The 18,127-nt window shown below is 53.0% G+C and overlaps 7 protein-coding genes across 7 annotated transcripts; 4 read left to right on the forward strand and 3 right to left on the reverse strand.

The window, feature by feature from the left end:
• Positions 1 to 104: 104 nt before the first annotated feature.
• STEHIDRAFT_136328 (uncharacterized protein) lies at positions 105 to 4,363 on the reverse strand (the record flags this gene model as incomplete). Its single annotated transcript, XM_007298802.1, has 9 exons — positions 105 to 844; positions 911 to 1,626; positions 1,753 to 1,929; positions 2,045 to 2,167; positions 2,241 to 2,893; positions 2,958 to 3,074; positions 3,136 to 3,293; positions 3,370 to 3,951; positions 4,014 to 4,363. 9 exons carry the CDS (start codon positions 4,361 to 4,363, stop codon positions 493 to 495), a joined length of 3,228 nt encoding a protein of 1,075 aa, XP_007298864.1. The 3' UTR covers positions 105 to 492.
• Positions 4,364 to 5,959: 1,596 nt separating this feature from the next.
• STEHIDRAFT_136329 (uncharacterized protein) lies at positions 5,960 to 6,696 on the reverse strand. The gene is made up of 2 exons (XM_007298803.1): positions 6,333 to 6,696; positions 5,960 to 6,252 (listed from the first exon to the last, which is right to left on the reverse strand). The coding sequence occupies exons 1-2, from the start codon at positions 6,656 to 6,658 to the stop codon at positions 6,168 to 6,170; spliced, it is 411 nt and encodes a 136-aa protein (XP_007298865.1). The 5' UTR covers positions 6,659 to 6,696; the 3' UTR covers positions 5,960 to 6,167.
• A 277-nt stretch (positions 6,697 to 6,973) lies between these two features.
• Positions 6,974 to 7,280, forward strand: STEHIDRAFT_23042 (uncharacterized protein; the record flags this gene model as incomplete). The annotated part of the gene is made up of 2 exons (XM_007297857.1): positions 6,974 to 7,082; positions 7,180 to 7,280. Coding segments are annotated over 2 exons (210 nt in total), but the record flags the coding sequence as incomplete, so codon positions are not given.
• A 1,083-nt stretch (positions 7,281 to 8,363) lies between these two features.
• Positions 8,364 to 10,140, forward strand: STEHIDRAFT_127263 (3-ketoacyl-CoA thiolase; the record flags this gene model as incomplete). Its single annotated transcript, XM_007298804.1, has 9 exons — positions 8,364 to 8,528; positions 8,614 to 8,668; positions 8,733 to 8,931; positions 9,018 to 9,084; positions 9,141 to 9,239; positions 9,321 to 9,692; positions 9,758 to 9,834; positions 9,902 to 9,939; positions 9,995 to 10,140. The coding sequence occupies 9 exons, from the start codon at positions 8,364 to 8,366 to the stop codon at positions 10,138 to 10,140; spliced, it is 1,218 nt and encodes a 405-aa protein (XP_007298866.1).
• Positions 10,141 to 10,322: 182 nt separating this feature from the next.
• STEHIDRAFT_127264 (general amidase) lies at positions 10,323 to 12,435 on the reverse strand (the record flags this gene model as incomplete). The annotated part of the gene is made up of 8 exons (XM_007298805.1): positions 10,323 to 10,453; positions 10,510 to 10,652; positions 10,721 to 11,019; positions 11,083 to 11,503; positions 11,566 to 11,708; positions 11,764 to 11,876; positions 11,933 to 12,092; positions 12,166 to 12,435. The coding sequence occupies 8 exons, from the start codon at positions 12,433 to 12,435 to the stop codon at positions 10,323 to 10,325; spliced, it is 1,680 nt and encodes a 559-aa protein (XP_007298867.1).
• A 1,729-nt stretch (positions 12,436 to 14,164) lies between these two features.
• On the forward strand, positions 14,165 to 16,424 carry STEHIDRAFT_164724 (uncharacterized protein). The gene is made up of 10 exons (XM_007298806.1): positions 14,165 to 14,601; positions 14,668 to 14,702; positions 14,772 to 14,876; positions 14,935 to 15,073; positions 15,139 to 15,356; positions 15,415 to 15,421; positions 15,512 to 15,593; positions 15,653 to 15,816; positions 15,880 to 15,904; positions 15,983 to 16,424. Exons 1-10 carry the CDS (start codon positions 14,173 to 14,175, stop codon positions 16,258 to 16,260), a joined length of 1,482 nt encoding a protein of 493 aa, XP_007298868.1. The 5' UTR covers positions 14,165 to 14,172; the 3' UTR covers positions 16,261 to 16,424.
• Positions 16,425 to 17,107: 683 nt separating this feature from the next.
• STEHIDRAFT_46218 (ribosomal protein S3) lies at positions 17,108 to 18,090 on the forward strand (the record flags this gene model as incomplete). Its single annotated transcript, XM_007297913.1, has 4 exons — positions 17,108 to 17,248; positions 17,311 to 17,519; positions 17,575 to 17,787; positions 17,850 to 18,090. The coding sequence occupies 4 exons, from the start codon at positions 17,108 to 17,110 to the stop codon at positions 18,088 to 18,090; spliced, it is 804 nt and encodes a 267-aa protein (XP_007297975.1).
• Between the last annotated feature and the right edge of the window lie 37 nt (positions 18,091 to 18,127).

Consider the following 18,127-nt stretch of genomic DNA (forward strand, 5'->3'; position numbering starts at 1 on the left):
AGTCAAGGTCCCTCTAGCTAAAATGACTGACCACGCCACCGTCAAGCAGACTAGGTTGCAATTGTCGCTATTAGACCAACAAACAGACAAATAGAGGCTGAGAAACAAAGTAGGCACTACATATAATACAGACACAAATAGGCAGGTAAGTAGTTATGCGCACAAAGGGGGGTGGGAGATGTATTATGACAGTGATTGCCAGAAGGCGGATGGACGGGTCTGAGATGTGAGGTCCGGAACAGTGACATTGATACTGGGTGCGTGAAAATGCGAGATCCGATGAGATGAGGTGATTGAGGGTGAACGAGACGAGACGAGACCGAGAGATGTGACCAGTGGGGCAATGGGGAGCAACAATACAGAAAGCAATGAGAGAGCAACCCAAAAGTGAGAGATAAAAGAGATAAAGACCGAGGACAGAGACAAAGAGAGAGAGAGAAGAGGACAGAGACGGGAACAGAGACAGTAGGAACCAGAAGGACGACGACACGACTATCCAACCTCTTCTAAATCACCATCATCCTCGTCCTCGCCCATCTCCTCCATTTCCCTAAGCAGGAAATCGTCCTCCTCTTCCTCTTCTTCATCATCATCCTCCTCCTCTTCTTCGGCGCCCACTGCACCTCCTACGCTAACGTCGTCTTCCTTCCCACCCTCATCCAGGTCTGCCAGAGAGACCGTCTCTTTCAGTCTCGACGAGGTGCCCCTGTCCGCTATCATCTTCTTTCGTTTCGCTAGCGGTGACCGGAGGCCGTCTGCTCCTTCATGCCCGTTCAACCCGGCTTCGGAGGGAGTCATGCTTCGTAGACGCTTCCGCTTCCTGCTCGGCGTCGAGGGGTTGCTCCTGCTCACCAAACTATCTCGTCAGTCTCACGTTTAATAAAGCATAGACGAACAGAGGAAAGTGTACCCATTAACACTGTTCGCATCGTCCGTGACGCCCTCATCCTCACTCGCATACCTACTCCGACTCTGACTCCTGCTCCTGCTCCTTCTCGACCCCTCGCCCTCGCCCTCATCCCCCTCACCCTCCTCATCATCATCACTCTCCATCATCGCCTCCTCCACCTCCTTAGCAATCTCCGACCACTGGATCGCATCCAAAAGCGGATACCGCGGTCTCTCCTCCTCCTCCTCTTCCCCCTCCCCCACCTCCAACCTCAACACGCTCACATTAGCACTCGCATCGCCATCAGCGGGCGTCCGCTCCCTCGAATTCACTCCCGATTCCGTCCCCTCTCTGTCTCCTTCAACCCCCGCGACGGGCGAAGGCACCGCCGATGCGAACTCCGACTCGGGTTCCATATCCCAGTCATCTGCGTCCGGTTCCGGGTCAGACGAAATCTGCTGAGCTTCGAGCGCAGGCGACGAACTCGCCGTGCTCGATCCCGTTCCCTCTTCACCGTCGCCCTCACCGTCGCCATCCTTGCGCGCACGGCTGGACGAAGACGCTGCACCTCCTGCTGATGTTGTTGTTGTTGGTCGCGAACGTAGGGCGGGGTCGTCCATGAGATACGGTGTCTCGTCTTGGCGCTCCCATTTGGCTATCGAGTCCGTGAACCAGGCTGGCCAGACGATGAGGATGTTTCCGCGTTTCCGGGCTTGGTCCACTTTGACTGTGCCTCGCTGTTTTTGTTTGAAGGTTACAGTCAGTCACATATAGAACGAGACGGGGGCGTTGGTGGGAGGAGAGAGCTTTGTTGGAGAAGGGCGAAGAAAGAAAAAGAAGGGGGGAGGGCACGGGATATGTACCTTCGCAGCAACAACATGCGTGATCTTGCTCGACAGCTCCGTATAGCACTTCGCGCCGAACGCATGAGCGAGACGCCACACTTCGGTCGTCTCGGGTCGGGTGTCGAGCGGGATGACGGACGAAAAGAGGATGTGCACGCCGAAGAGGGTGTTGAAGCGCAATTGGGGGATGATAGCCTTTTTGCATTTAGCAACAATGAGTTGGAGAATGTCGAGGGGGTGGGTGAGGGAGGGAGGGAGGCGAGTGAGTTTCAAGTGTGCCAGAAACGGGAAAAAAGGCGGATACACGTACCGTGGCATCATACGCCTTGGTCTTCGTGACCGAACGCCTGTGACGATTATTCTTCGAATTCGAAGTCTCGGGTCCACGTCTGTCATAAGCGTCATAGAACTGTCGGTGTACCACTTCGAGTAACTACACGCACAGACAAACACAAGATAGGTCAGCTCAAAGCCTCGTACAGGGAAAAGAGGGAAATAGGACTCACGTGCTGTACCCTCAACAGCTCAGTATCGTCGTTCTTCAACAACGCCTTCCTCACATGTTTCTCCTTCTCCCTCGGCGGTGGAGTCTGACTCCGACTTGGACTCTCAACTACAACCTTCTCCTTCTCTTCGCCACTCACATCTATCAGTGAAGAACCCTCCACCTCCTCGGCCTTGCTACCCTCAGCCGCAGCGCTCTCCGCCGCCTTATCACTGGCCTCCGCTTCAGCTTCAGCCTCAGCCTCAGCCTCCTCAGCGACCTGCAACTCCTCCTGCTTCTTCGCCAACGGCCTCTCCTCGACCTGCGCCTCCAGCGCAATCGAATTCTGCGTCAACATATCGCTCTTCGACAACAACTCCAAACCGCCCGTCGACGGCGACTCATCGAGAGCGATCGTAGGCGGTGATTCTGAAGCGCTCTGTACGGCTGTGGTCGATGAATCGGCCGATACGGCGGTGAGTGTGGGTGAGGGGGAGGCGGCGGGGGAGTCGAGGGGGGAGGGGGTGACGGTTGTGGCGGATGGGTCTTTGGGAGGGGTGGATGTGGGTGTGGATGTGGAAGGGGATGAGGATGAGGGGGGGACGATGGAGGTTGAGGGGTCGAGTTTCGGGAGGAAGACGGAGTTGATGTCGCCTATGCCGACGAAGAAGTCATCTGAGAACGGAGGGGAGATCATGTGTCAGCGTTTATGTGGCCGGGTTTGGATGAGACAACTCACAAGGTATGACTTTGATGAGGTTGGGACTCCATTCCCAGACGTCCGCCCGGTCGTCGATGATCACCACCATAGAAGTATCGACAGGGAACAGCCTCCGTAGGCTCTTCTGTGTCATACCTAAGCAATGTAGATATGTCGTCAGTGTATGCGGATGAAACAGAGGTGGCACACAACGCACTTCCGCTCTCATCGCGACTGAGGATGCGACCGCCAAAGAACTTGCCGTCGGGGTCGATGGCAGCACAGACTTCCTCTGCATAAGCACGCGTACCCATTGTATAGACGTGCATCTCGTACTTCTCCGCCACACTGCTGAGGAACTCCCGTGTTCCCGGCCTGGGGCCATGTGAAACAAGAAATACCTCAATATATGCGCTTTAAAGTATTCAGAGAAAGGATGTGATGGACTGACCGTGGCTTGACATAGTATAGTGGCCCATCCTGCTCGAGAGCCTTGCCCTTCCCCTTGAACCCGCGTCCAGGGGCAGCACCAAACGACTCTGGGGCCAATCGAAACCTCTTCACGTCCTTGAGTGCCTCCCAATTCGGGTTCACCTCATCCTCGTCCGCATCCTCGTCATCTTCATCCTCCGACACCGTATCGTCCGAATCGTCCTCATCCTCGTCGTCCTCTCCGTCCTCGTCTCCCTTCGCCTCCTCCTTCGCCTTGGCTTTCTCATCACGCCTCGCTTTCCGTTTCTCCCTTTCCTCCTGCCGCTCCTTCTTCCACGCAGCCGTTTCCGTCCGCTTCTCATGTCTGGCCTCCCATGCCTCGCCCTCTGCGATCCATTCGCCTACTGTGGGATCAACTGTGGCGTGGACGATGGTCTGGTCAAGATCGACGATAAGAGACAGTTTACGGGCTTTGAGCATGTGCTCTGCCGTTTCGCGTTCGATTCGCTGAGCCTCTTCGAGAGAGACTGTGGGCCCGTTAGCAGAGTGGGTCATCTGAATGGACGCACGAGAGGCGTCGGAGAAGCCTGTGTAATCATAGCTGAGACGAGCGATTGATTGAGCCTCAGTATATGCGCTTCTCAGTGTTAAACGGAGACGCACCTAGTCATGTCAAGTCCACACAAGGCGCAAAGACCTCCGATCTGCACCCCATGTTTGCAGGGCTCGGTGATGGTCACGACGGCCCGCGTCTTTGCTCGCTTCGCTTCGATGATGTCGTTCGCCCTCACATGCCATCTGTCGAGCGAGCCATCGATGGGTGCGTCCCAGGTGCCGAAGCGAGTCTGCGGGTCGCCTGGGTTGGAGTCGAGGTCGGAGGCGAAAGCGATGAAGGAGTAGGTGAGGAGGCGTGTGCCACGGGAGATGGCGTCTGAGGGACGAGCGTGGAGGGAGACGAGCTGGATGGGGTAGGGGAGGTCGTGGGGGAGGTATAGTTCTGTGGGCGAGCTCATGGCTGGGACAGGTTCTGAAGGGACGCGACTAGCAATTGGCGCACTCGCGCATCCGGAAACTGACTTTAGTTGGGCGCGATGCGGCGGAAAGACGCGCCGTATTTGAACCATTCCAGCCAGACGGACCCCGGACACAGCCGTGCCTTGCTTGCTTTGTGCCACTACAACCACACCCACTCGTCCTGCTCAGCTTGCCCAGCGACATCGTCGTCCTCAATAATTATCTTCCTCTACACGCTCCTGGGATCTTTCAAGCATCTTGGAGGGCAAAAGGAGCGACACACTCAGACACACTCGGCATCGGATAGGGGCCCCATTTCCCACGAGTCAGCAGAATCAACAGAGACCCCGGAAGCACACCCATTTAGCGCTTTGACCTTCGTCTGCTTCCGCTGCGTCATGCAATCACTTTCCACTGTCATTCATTGATCCCTCTTCTTCGCAGATCTCCTCACGGCGTTCTCGAGCACACTGGCGTCTCTCTCAGTTCGGGAGTCGGATTCCGCCGCTCATGCGACTGGTTATTCAGATGATCCAGACATGACTTGTATCATCGCTGCGCAGAACTCTCAGCTCGCCGCACAAAAACATGCATTGATGATCCACGGTGTATCATCGACAGCGATACACGGCTCGTCCGTCAAAACCGTGTAACAGCGATGTAACACGCTCCCAGAACCAATCATCCGCTCGAGAAGCGAAGTTGACGGTGCTTCGTTCAAGTATCACACACCCTGCGTCGGTCGGCTTTGAAAGTGGTCGCCTATAAGACCAGGAACAGAGGCGCGCACCGTTTGAAGCTCCCACAATGCTCGCCTGAAGTCACTATGTAAGATGTGAATATGAGACATCGATCAGCACGTCCACACCTCCCTTTACACGAATGTAACCTGGGACGAGGTCCTACGACTGAAATAGAGACACCTCAATGGCGATATTTAACTCGGTAGGAGGAGGTATTGGATATCTGTCGACGCTCTCGAGCGGTGTTCGTGTGTCGGCCACTACCTCAGTCGATAAGGACCATCTAATTTAAGAAGGAAAGACGAGGAGAGGAATAAAACATGTACAGGACTGACCTCTTGTGTGGCCCCGAAGTAACGGCTTTTGTTCCAAAATCGGTCTCCGAATCTATCCGACGTGCCAGCGCTAGATACATAAGGCTGCCATGAGGGCTTTCGTACGTCTCCATCCTTTCCTTTCATGATGTTCAACCACCTCGCAACACATCACCCTATACGTTGACAGTCCTAGTGCACTCATCTTGGTGCTATCCACCTAAGTTATGCGAAGGTCGCAATGCATTGAGACGCACCTGCCCTACCTGCGAGCTCAACTCCCCACGTTCAACGTCAGCATCCGTTGAATCAGATAGCACCACCTCCCCCCGTAGTGGTAGACAGACTTTCGTTTCGCCCATCACTAGTCGTCGAGATGCCTTCCAACATCTCTGCGAACTTCCTCCGGGCACATAACACCTCATCGCGTCATTCGACACGCTGTCTCCTCTTCCTTCCCGACTGTTGATGGTAGACTCGCTGCTTACTCTTTGTATAGTTGACGACGCACATTAATATCAATATTTACTTTCGGCCTGTAATATATTGTCTTCTTTTCGTTGGCCCTTGACCATGAACGTCGGAGTGATAGAGCCCTGCGCCGCGCCAGAACCTGTCTCACAAGAGCGTCCTGTTCACGTCGGAGGCCACTGAAGTGGCATAGTAGTAAAACATCACAAGGGCGGTAAGAGAGGATGGCGAGGTGATGGTCATATAGAATAGCGAGGCCGTGAAATGGCCATAGTCTATGACGATCCCGGTACAGCGTTCGAAGTGTTCCCAAAGTACTCCCACTGCCCCGGTTCTGGCTTCTCCTCAAGAGGCTCCCATCTACAAAGCCAGCCATAGTTCAATACAACAAACCCATTCTCACTTCATCTAATCGAGATAAAAGTGAAAGAAAGACGCACGCTTTCCACTCCGCCATCTTCCCCACCAAACTAAGCTCATCCTTCGCAATCATCAACGACTGCTCAATCTGCCCCTCATCCAACTGCTTCTCCGCCTCCTCGATATTCCCATTCACAGTCTCCACGATTTTGAGCTTCTGAAGCGTGAGCGCCTCCGCGCCCTGGCGGTAGACGGACGTCTCGGGGATAGATGAGTGCAGAGCTTGGAGCGTGGATTCGTAGGTCGCTTTGAGCTCCGGGAGGGGGTTGGGGTGCACGGGGATGCCGTGGATGCCGGTTGTGGTTTTTGTCACGGCTTGGAAGAGGGGGCGGGTGAGACGGAACATAATGGATTATTTGGGCGCGTTCGTGAAGTGAGGTGACGGGGTCAAGCAACTGCAACTGCGAGGAGTTCAGCGACGGAAATGGAACTCAGGACGTTGCCGAAACCCGCGTTGCGCCAATTCGACGCGTCCAATTTCCTTCAACTCACCTCTCAATCAACCATGGCCTCCCTAGCTCTCCAACAAACCCGAGCATCGCTCCCACTATTCAACCTTTTCAGGTCACGACCACTCCTCTCCGCTTCTACCTTTCTTTTGCCCTCCTTCGTTGCTGCTCCAACTCCACGAGAATCAGTCTGGTCACTACCGTCCCTCGGATCCCTCCTCGAACTCCTACCCGGATGGGTCCTCGCCGTGCCTAAGAAGAAAATATCGCATTCGCGGAAAGCTATGCGATCTGCGAACAAAGGCTTGAAGGATAAGCAAAGTGCGTCCCCCCTGCTTTGATTCTCTGAAGGCACCGTAAAGCTCATCTCACACGACACCGTCCTTTTTTGTTTTCCCATTGTGGCATTATGGTACAGATCTGGTGAACTGTCCAGCCTGCGGCTCCGCGAAACTCGCACATCATCTCTGTCCGAACTGTTATTCAGGGCTGAACAGGGGATGGAAAGCAGATGCGCGGAAGGGGAAGAGTAGTAGTGGGTCGGAGGGGATTCCGGAGGTCGCTATGGATTGAGGGTGCGTATATCAGTGTTTTCTTAATTTACTTCACGACTGGTCTGACCAGGATTTAAGTTGTTCGTTTTCACAGTTTACAGTCTCACTGCTCCGTTGTTCTATATATCGTAATATGGACCCATGGTCCACCCTTTTTTTGTCGCATTTGCAGGGAAGTTCGCTACAGCGCCGTGGAAGCGCTTCTAGGTGCTTCTGCGTGGTCTTGACCTACTACCGACACTCTCCGTATAAAGCACGGACAACATCACCTCTTGTCATTGTCTTGTCTCGGCCACTAACTTGGTTTTTGGCGGTGTGAAGTTCATGTGGCGGAACATATTCTGGTTTCAATGAAGTCAAAGAGTCACAGATCCCAACTTGAACCCCAGGACAGTATTCATGATCATGGCGCTACGTGCTTTTTGACGACATATTGTTGCAGAGCGTTGTTGCTGAGGGGTCACACACCGCCTACCCACTGTAAGTTATGAGTATTCGTCGAGATCGCTACGGCTGGTACTGGCGAACAGAAATATTGTGCAGCGTCCTAAAAGCGTGCCTGTGAGAACTATCTAAATGATCATAAGTGTCAGTCTTCACTTCGAAGGACCGTACTTGGTGTCAGAGTTTTTTTCTCGCCACACTGATGTGGCAACTGGTAAAGGAAAGCTGAATTCGGCAGAAAACACGGTCGTTCACTTCTTAAGTTACCACCTCTCCAAGTCTGGTGTCACCAAACACGATTGTAGAATGCCTTAGAAGTGACGTTATAGTCTGAGTTTCTCTCTGCGGATGACACTAGCTTCGGACTTTTGATTTATGCCCCTCGGGGGCCCGCATAGCGAAACGACGGCCGGCAATACTTGCGTGTGGGGAACAGGTCACTTGTTCAGGCATTCGCAGTTGCTATAACCCGCCCGAACTGAAGTCCCCTTCCCTCTCCTGAGTCTCACTCTCCCCACGCTTCTTGTTCGACGTCACGGCCATGTCACTGCTTTCCTACATATTATCTCCAGCACGCTCTTCATCCAGGCGCACGACATTGAATATGACCCGAGCAGCGTCCACACAGGCGCGAGGTAAGGCGGCCCTCTTGCAGAAGAACCCGGACGATGTCGTTATTACGTTTGCGAAGAGGACGGCGATGGGGAGGGCGAAGAAGGGACAGTTGAAGGATACGCCTGTCGATGAGCTCTTGCATGCTTTGTTCAAGGTCGGTCTATTCCAATGTCGTTCGGACGGTTCGTTGAGCGAAAGGTTTGCCCCTATTGGTCATGACCCCGCATATTTCATCGCAGGCTACGTTGGAGAAAACTAGACTCGATCCATCCAAAGTAGATGATATCTGCGTCGGTGAGCCTCCACGGACCATGTTTGCTACACCAAGTTATCTCTGACCCCCCATGTCTTCTGCAAGGTACATGTCATCCGCCTTCCCCACTCTACGTCTCCAGAGCAGCCGCCTTGGCCGCGGGCTTCCCCGACAAGGTCCCCATCTCCACGATCAACAGGCTCTGCTCATCTGGTCTTATGGCTATCAGGAGCATAGCTCATGATATTCAGTCTGGCGAAATCGAGTTGGGGCTTGCAGTCGGGGTGGAGAGCATGTCGTTGAAGTGCGTACAGATGCCCTTGCTCTACGTTCCGTGCCTCTGAATCGCGGAACTAACGGCGTTATGGAAATGTGCTTCTGATACTTCAGTCCTCGCCCTACACCTGTGGTTACTGAAGCGGTATCTGCGAACGCGCAGGCTCATGACTGCATCCAGGCGAGTTCGTTCTGTGGCCCTACTTGTGGTCGTCGTGCGCTAATGGTTATATTTAGCCCATGGGATGGACATCCGAGATGGTGGCCCAGACATACAAAGTCTCCCGTAAGAAACAGGACGAGTATGCACTCATCTCTCATACCCGTGCTTCCGAGGTGCGCAACTAGCATTAACCGCACCCCTTACTTTATATCATTCTACTCTACCACTTACACAACTCTCTCCTACCGCCATAGGCCTCCTCCAAAGGCATATTCGCCGAAGAAATCCTCCCCATCGCACTCCGCGGCTCGACCATCTCCATCGACGACACCATCCGGCCCTCCGTCTCCTCCGACTCCCTCGCCTCCCTCAAACCGGTCTTCCCAGACTGGGGCGACGCGTCCACCACCGCCGGCAACGCGAGCGGGGTCGGCGACGGTGCCGCATTATGCATTCTGACGACGAGGGAGAGGGCAGAGAAGGAAGGGATGGAGGTGTTGGGGAAGTGGGTGGGCAGTGTGGTCGTTGGTGTCGAGCCGAGATATATGGGGATTTCGCCGGTCGCTGCTATTCCGAAGGTTTTGGGACAGTATGGGCTGGGGAAGGAGGATGTGGATGTTTATGAGGTGGGACTCTTTGAATTTCTGGTTGGAAATGGATGAACGTATGCTGACTCTGATTTTGTGCACAGATCAATGAGGCGTTCGCTTCTCAATTCGCGTACTGTGTGGAGGAGCTTGGTATCTCCATGGACAAAATCAATCCGAAGTACGTCCGCCAACCTGCTATTGTCATCTCAACCGCTGAACCAAGACCTCTTTTTGCTCCCTATAAGCGGAAGCTCCATCGCGCTTACCCATCCTCTCGGCATGAGTATGTCCTTTGTCCGTCACCTGTTTGATGCAGCTTCTGACTCTTGAATTTGCAGCCGGCGTTCGTCAAGTAGTTACTGGTCTGGCCGAGCTTCGTCGCCGCAACCAGCAGATTCTTTGCACTAGCATGTGTATCGGGAGTGGAATGGGAGGTGCAGGACTGTTCGTTAACGAGGCATCGTCGCTGAAGGCAGCTCTTTGAGCCTATCAGAGTACATCATCTATGCGGAAATCACACATCTTGCATTCGAACACGGTACACTGGCCACCTTACTTACTACATATAAAACCAAAAAGATCGTACACCCTCAAGTACACTTTCCCGTCATCTTGGTAGTCGTCGCCGCCGCTTATGATCCTTCCGGCCTGGTTTAACTTACATACCTACGCCTTGCTCTGCGCCTTCAACGCGGCGTCCACGACTTCGGTCATCCCGACCACTGCCTCTTCCTCCAATGTGTGACCCACCAACTGCAATGACACAGGCGCGTTCTTGAACGTCGTTGGGGAGTCGTCTGTTGTTGCAGGTCAGGTCAGAGACACGATTTGAGAGGGAAAAGGTGGAACGCACAGAGCTCGTAGCATTGCTGGTCCCTCTCGTTATAGAAATTGTGCGCTGGCTTGGGCTTGTCCAGCGTCTCGTCGACGGTTGTTACGGGAAAGGTGCATGCGGGATAATCGAGGCAGTTCCAGATCATGGTGTATTGTGCCGAGCTGTACCATCGCACAGAGTATTTCTCGTTAGAACGACGCATGGACCATAAAGAAAGAAAAAGACGTACGAATTCTTCCCATGCGGCGGTGGCGCCCACGGGGCGACTGGTGAAATGATCGCATCTACAGGCCTTCCAGTTGTCGTATCCTTCACGCTTCCTCGCCACAACTCGAGATACTCCTGCCTCAAATCCCGCCTCTTCTTCTGGATCTGGAATAACTCGTAGACGGTCTTAGTCTTGCTGTCGTGGTAAAGCGCTTTGGCGTCGAGAGGAGCGTCTGGAGCCATCGATTGTAGCAGGGGCTCGCCAGTGAGTTTGGTGACGGCCTCGTAGTCGTCGACGCCCGCTGCAGTCCAAATATCGAGCTAAATCACACACGGGCATCAGTCTGTACTGGAGTAGCAAACAAGAAGAGGCGGTGGTCTTACGATACTATCATAGAGTTCCTGATGTTTGTGAGGTTTCCAGTCCACGACATCGTGTCCCGCATCCAGCAATGCCTTCTTCGTCATCTCCAAAGCCCGGATGACAGGCGGATGTGGCAACAACACACCGTCATCCCACAAAATCCCAAAGCACAACTTCTTACCGCCTCCATGCTCGGCTAATTTGTATTCCTCCTCATTCCAGGGTTTGTGGATGACGAGCGGGTCCTTGAACCACGGTTGCTTGGATATGACGGCCTCCATGAAGAGTTTGACGCCAGCCAAGGACGGTGAGAGAGGTCCTAGAACAGAGGGGAGGGAGTCTTGGCCTTCGAGGGAGTTGACGGCACCGGCGTAGGGGATACGGTGGTAGGATGGGCGAAGACCGTAAAGGCCGTTCATGGCGGCAGGAATACGGACGGAACTGGGGGATTGCGTACGGTTAGAAGAGTAGGGGTGAGTAAAGAGCCGTGTTGAAGTACTTGCCCTCCGATGTCAGAACCCACACCAAGGATACTACCTTTCATGGCGATGAGGGCGCCTTCTCCACCGGAGGAGCCGCCGCATGTGAGGGTGCGGTTTCGTGGATTGACCGTACGTCCAAACACTGTGTTGTACGTCTCTGACCACTGTAAAATGCGACATATATACAACGATCTATTGAGAGAAGGCAAGTGCACTGACCATCAGCGTTTGTGGCACATTCGTGCGAACATACGGTACGGCGCCACACTCGTAGAGGATATCAGCGACGACGGCGTTCTTTGCAGCGGGCTTTCCGACCCAAGAGACATAGCCTGCAGCGATATAGTAAATCACAGTGTACACGAAGAGATTGTGAAATATTGCGCACCCATAATAGTCTCGAGACCTTCGAGTGCGATCTGATCCTTCAGGGAAATCGGCAAACCATGCAATGGACCCACGACTTTGCCCGTCGTCTTGAGCTGTTCATCGAGCCATTTGGCACGAGCAAGTGCTTTGTCGACAAAGATTTCAGTCAGGCAGTTGGTCTGTTACCCGGAGATCAATATGGTGCACACTGTACCATAATTAGTCAGGCAAACCCCTATCGGGGGCACTCACCACTTGATGCGCAACAATAGCTCTCTTGGAGTACGCCGTCGTGACCTCCACAGACGTCCACTCTCCTTCCGCAAGCTTCTTCAGCAACGCAACAATATCTGTGAGCTCCGTGATCTCGATTTCCTTCTCCGTCAGTAACCCACACTCAATCGGGAAGTTCGTGACATCGAGAACGTCCTCCGCGGGGAGCGTAACGATCCATTCTTTAGGGATGGTATCTTGTTGACGTTTACGCTTGTCTGCGACTATTTCTTGCCAGGAAGCAGGCATTGTCGTGGAGGGAGCGCGGGACAGATGGGAGCTCGAGGTAGAGATAAGTGGGTGAGAGCTGGAATATCCATTTGGTTAGAGAGACTGTGAGTACCGGCATTCCCACCAAGCGCGATGTCCATTGCAAATTGTCGGACTTTGAAAGCTGCCGAGCAAGCCGCATGTCATTTCGACGTGGGCCACCGGAAAACTCACCGAGTTGGCTGGGTGGCACCTATGTGCGAGACCATTGCGTATTTTACTCAGGGTCCACTACCCCAGTAAATCTCATAAAATCTGGAATATTATTTTACATGTATTAACTTCATTTGGTTGCGACGGAATTTCTGCAATCTCTTCGAGTGATTTGATATGAAGGTAGGGTCTGGTGTGTAGCTCGTTCACGCTGAGATTAAAACATTCTGTCGCAACCAAATGAAAGAGACATAGTTTAGATGATTTTCTATGTAGCCATTTTGGATGTAACTATGCACATCATCGCAGCATTTTGGTTTGCGTGTTCACAAGTGACGGGCCAGCAGCCACTCGGCAGCTCGGCAACGGGAGTAAGCGAGACGCGTCACGGCGGACTTTGAACCCGCTCGCAAAGGGTGAGCGCCGATACTCAGAGACTGTGCAAGTTATCGCAGGCGAGATCTCGAGGACGAACGGCCTGGCTCCCGCGTTATCTAATCTCCTCTTTCGATCCCAGATCCCATTATAAACAACAACACCAGTGGCGACTCTCTGGAGCAACAGGGGCCTAAAGGTAGAGTGGCCCATATTTCGGACGGCAAGTAAGGATCATACGGTTGACGGAACAGCTTGACTCGAATTCGCACATATATCCTGTCTGCAAAGAAAACCTTGTAACGATTTGCTCCTTCTTCGACAGCCATCATCGTCGCTGGCCTTTAACTTTGCTCAGCCTTGGACGTCCGGATCAGCCGCAGTAGGTGCCCTGTTTGATCCTCTCTTGTACAGGCATAGCGGTGTAGCCGCATCAATTTACTAAAGGCATCACCGTTTGCGATGTCAGACGGTCTACTTAGACTACGTAGATCGACGGCAGTCAACGTCACCTCGGCCAGTTCAAGTTCTATCTCTATCCCTTCCTTCTCTTCCACGATGGAGGACAATTTCGACTTCTGGCCCATCATGACCACCAACTCCTCTTCAGGATCTCAGGACGACCAAACTCAGACTTGGAACTATGCGGCCTCGTATCCCCAAGATCCATCCTTTGGTATTTTGCATGGCCTCGACGATTCCTCAGTCAACAACATGCTCGAGTATGGTGTCCTACCTCCAATTCCATTGCAAACACAACCTCTTTATACGAATGAATCCCACTCGGCCTACTATCCCCATGCTGTACCGTCTCAGCAATATACGCCCAGCACGATGATACCGCCTTCACAGCCCAATCCCTACACAAATGACGCCCAACTTCAGCTCGAAATTCTCCGCGAGACACGCAGAATCAGGGAACTAGAGCTCACGATCGCGGCTGAGAAACGTCGCTCAGACGAGGCCATCATGCGCCAACGCGAGATGGAAGTCATGATAGCGACCGCCCCGCCACAGAACACCGTTGAGCCGTTCAACTTTGGACCGAATCTAGAGGTTTTTGGTGCATTGGATTCATGGCCTTTTGCGACGTTTCCATCCTTGTCCGACTATAACACAGACCCATCTACCATATCCAACTCTCCGAGCAATCCATCCGCGGACATCACTCCTAACACTCCCCCATCCATGTTCCTTCCGAACGATGGTCCCTCTGATGTCGGAAACTCTCAAATGCCGTATCCCACTACGTCTTCGACCCCTCCACCCACCATCACACCTGCTTTACCTTCGTTAACGCCAAATAGACGGCGGCACCCTCACAAGAAAGAGCCCACCATCATCGAAGAGCGCGATATTTTTTGCATGCGATGCTCGAAACCCATGGTCAAAGCTCTCCTCCGCGGCACTCGTGCAGAGCTCGACGCACAGTTTCGTCCCCAATTCCAGTGCAAGGACTGCGCACCCGTGAGACAGGCGACGGTCACCTCGTCGAAGAAACGTGGAAATGAACTCGAGGATACGGCGCTCCCTACTTTGTGTGTGGTATGCACGAAGCCTCAAGGCGAAGGCGGATTCGTGGCGAAGGATAGAGTGCCATTGATGTTTATGTGCGAGGTGAGTGTCTATCTATGGTAGCAGGAGAAAAAGACTAAGCTATCGTTCCCGCTTACCTCAAAACAGATTATTTGCATTTCATGCTCGCATAAATACAAGCGGTTGGCCTGTTTATCGACCTCTTCATTTTATTTTATCTTTGATCATCCTTGGATTGTACGGGTTCATAGGTGTAGCCATTGTGGAGGTGGTACCGGTCGTATAGCCCTTGGTAAGTGGAGATGCAAGGAGCTTTTCGACGGCAACCGGAAAACATGTCGTCTGAGCCACGAAAAGTGAGGTCTCTTTCTCAGTTGTTCCGCGAATCGACTGAGCCATGAACATATCAACTAGACTCGGTGCAAGAGACATGGAAATGTCCGTTTGGGAAGTTCCCGGGGAAGTGCAGGATAGGGAGGAGTATCCGGCCATGGTCGAGGCTTGCTTGAATCTTTGGACGGATCATCATTTATCCAGAGCTGCTACGCCCGAGGTAAGATCAGCCCCTTGACTTCTTGTGAGACGTGGTTCACCAAAGATTTCTTCATTCACGATCAGGTGCTGGAGCATTCGCCCGACCTCAGGTCATGGGAAGACATCCATGAGAAACTCATTAATGCAGGACCCCCGGGACAGGTTCTTCTTACCCAACCACCAATTACACCGTATCACAGACAATATTTTGCTTTGACGTGGGCGAAGAAGCAGAGGAGAAGGGATAAGTCGAAGCCAGAATGGACGCGTTCGAGCGCGAAGGAGAAGAATATCGATGAATGGTAAACGCATCCTCTATACCTATTCTTCATGCATTCTAAGAGCCCGTCCTTTGCATAGGGTTGCGGTGGGTCTATTGCTTGGTCACAAGATGCTCTCAGCTCGGAAGCCATGAATGTGTTGTAACTGACATGCCTGACGTGTTCTTCCTAATTAGTTTAACACCCGCAAGTCCAATGTTCTCCTACCGGAAAATTCGGTCTTGTCTTCAGTGTGGTATTGCGAGTGGAATATCAAAGGTGTACACACCCGCAAATCGTGTCTCTTTCTAGCTCGTACTTAACGATGTATAATCCAGATCGGACCCTCATGACTGGAACCCTCACTATGTTCGACAGAGGCGACGTCGACGAACGTGCCGGATTCTCAGTCAGTAGTATCATACTCCGAACCCTGGACGAAATCAAGCGCCACAACGCTGAAATGCCCGAAGACATATGGGAACCACCTGAACATATATGGGTGAGGTCGCACTTGTAATATTAGATAGGCTACATCTCATGGAATGTTTTTGGACGGTTCAAGGCACCACCAAGATATGCCCGCTCCCGTTCGTATTTAACAGTTGACGGGAAAGTCACTCACCCTACTGACCGTATCTCACGCGTTCTTCTACTCAACTGAATAGATCTACGTGTCAAGCTTTTTGAGCTCATACAGCGCAAATGCGGATTTCTTCCCCTCGACGAGTACCTCGGCCGTCATCCGCATATAAACCCTGCTATCTTCGGCCCAGATTCTGGACGCATCGCCAGCCACATGTTCAAGCGATGGTCGAACATCGACGGCTCAGGGCAGCAGAGTGTGATTTTTGCGAAAAGTTTAGGGACTGGATGGAATGCTGAGGACGTGAAGCATTTGATGCAGAAGGAGTTGATGAAGATGCCGAGAGGCGTGCAGATTTAAGGAGGGCAAAAGTCGACGACGAAGTTGTACTTGTTGCGCGACGATCGGGTTCAAGTGCGCTCAGTAAGCAGAGTAGAAGACGGAGTCCTTTGTACACAACTCGGCAGACAGGGCAGTGATGATGATGGACTTGCACATGCATTAAAAGTGTACGGGTTACTGTGCAAAGAACTGTAGTATTACTCATCCTCTTCACCAGTTTTCTGCGTCCATGCTCCATGCACTACAATTCAAGAAGGTTGTTACCTAGAAGCAGGAAGGAAGTAGTAAGTAAGAAGTTGAGAGGTCTTGTCAACAAGATGTGAAAAGCTCAGAACGTCATTCATGTCAGTAACGCCAGACGAACAAGGCAAAGCCCTGTCAATCCGGGTCAAGTCGACTAAGAGGTGCCAGTGGTGGTTGTATAGTACAACACTCTTCATTGCGAGCACAAAAAGAGCGAAAACTCACCAAATTGGATAGAGAATGTGGAGGCTGAGACGAGGACGAGACGAGGAACAGCGCGAGCTCGCGCGAAAAAGTTGGTGTTTATATATTTGCAAATTTAAAGTCCGCGCGCGCCTCGCCGGCGCGCCTGGTCTATCGATTGGGCTGCTCATCGTTCGTCCCAACCAGCTCGCCGTTCCTCAAGGTGAGTACATACATTCTGCTCATGCTGTCGTCCTGGTAGAGCGTGGAGAGCACGTTTGGTCTACCAAGCATGTTTCGTTGCTGAAAGAATCAACACTGCCGGTGGATTGAGGTTGCGCTCTGCGGATGACTGGATGACCCGTATTCGATTGTTATGCGGCGCTGACCTCCTCCTTCCTTGATCTCATCCGCGTAGACCCACCCTTCCCTCCTCAGGATGTCTGCCCAAATCAGCAAAAAGCGCAAGTTCGTGGCTGACGGTGTCTTCCGCGCCGAACTTAACGAATTCTTCACCCGCGAGCTTTCCGAGGAGGGTTACTCTGGTTGTGATGTCCGTGTCACCCATGCTCGCACTGAGGTACGTCCCCTTCTTTTGGGATACATTATCATCTTGAAGTCGCCCTCACACATAACGCTCAGATCATCATCCGTGCCACCCACACCCAAGAAGTCCTCGGTGAAAAGGGCCGCCGCATTCGTGAGCTCACCGCTCTCGTCCAAAAGCGTTTCAAGTTCCCGGAGAACTCTCTCGAGCTCTACGCCGAGAAGGTCCAATACCGTGGTCTTTCCGCCGTTGCTCAGTGCGAGTCGCTTAGATACAAGCTCCTCGGTGGTCTCGCCATCAGGAGGTACGTCTACTTCTCCTATTCGTCTCTGACACGATCTCAACGTGTGCATCTGTAGGGCATGCTATGGTGTTCTCCGCTTCGTTATGGAGTCAGGCGCCAAGGGTTGTGAGGTCGTTGTCTCCGGCAAGCTTCGTGCTGCCCGTGCCAAGTCCATGAAGTTCACCGACGGTTTCATGATCCACTCCGGTCAACCCGCCCGCGACTTCGTCGACTACGCCGTGCGCCACGTCCTTCTCCGCCAGGGTGTCCTCGGAATCAAAGTCAAGATGTGCGTTTTGCTCATATTTCTTTTTGTGAAGCACTTACTTACCGAGATATCCGCTCTTACAGCATGAAGGGTTGGGACCCTGAAGGCCAGCTCGGCCCCAAGAAGCCTCTTCCCGACTCCGTCCAGATCCTCGAGCCTCCTGTCGACAAAATCGTCTCAGAGCCGTCTTCCGAGCAGCGCGAGCCTGCTATCCCCGTGCAGCCAATACCTCAAGCTCCAGCCGCCGAGGAGTCCGCGTACCAGGCCCAGGAGCCATCGTACGAGGCTCAGCAGCCCTACAGCGAGCAGCCCGCGACTTTCTGATCTCTGTTATGAGCCGTCCTCTTTTGCTTGTGTAGCA

This window comes from Stereum hirsutum (genome assembly GCF_000264905.1).
Source record: "Stereum hirsutum FP-91666 SS1 unplaced genomic scaffold STEHIscaffold_1, whole genome shotgun sequence".
Taxonomy (NCBI): domain Eukaryota; kingdom Fungi; phylum Basidiomycota; class Agaricomycetes; order Russulales; family Stereaceae; genus Stereum; species Stereum hirsutum.

Excerpts from the sequence above, each read along its gene's own strand:
- STEHIDRAFT_164724 (XM_007298806.1), top strand. The coding sequence starts at position 14,173 with ATGTTCCTTCCGAACGATGGTCCCTCTGATGTCGGAAACTCTCAAATG. Across the intron at positions 14,602-14,667 it reads CATTGATGTTTATGTGCGAG|ATTATTTGCATTTCATGCTC; the intron begins GTGAGTGTCTAT and ends ACCTCAAAACAG. Across the intron at positions 15,594-15,652 it reads TTGCGAGTGGAATATCAAAG|ATCGGACCCTCATGACTGGA; the intron begins GTGTACACACCC and ends TGTATAATCCAG.
- STEHIDRAFT_136329 (XM_007298803.1), bottom strand. The coding sequence starts at position 6,658 with ATGTTCCGTCTCACCCGCCCCCTCTTCCAAGCCGTGACAAAAACCACA. Across the intron at positions 6,253-6,332 it reads AAGATGGCGGAGTGGAAAGC|ATGGGAGCCTCTTGAGGAGA; the intron begins GTGCGTCTTTCT and ends CTGGCTTTGTAG.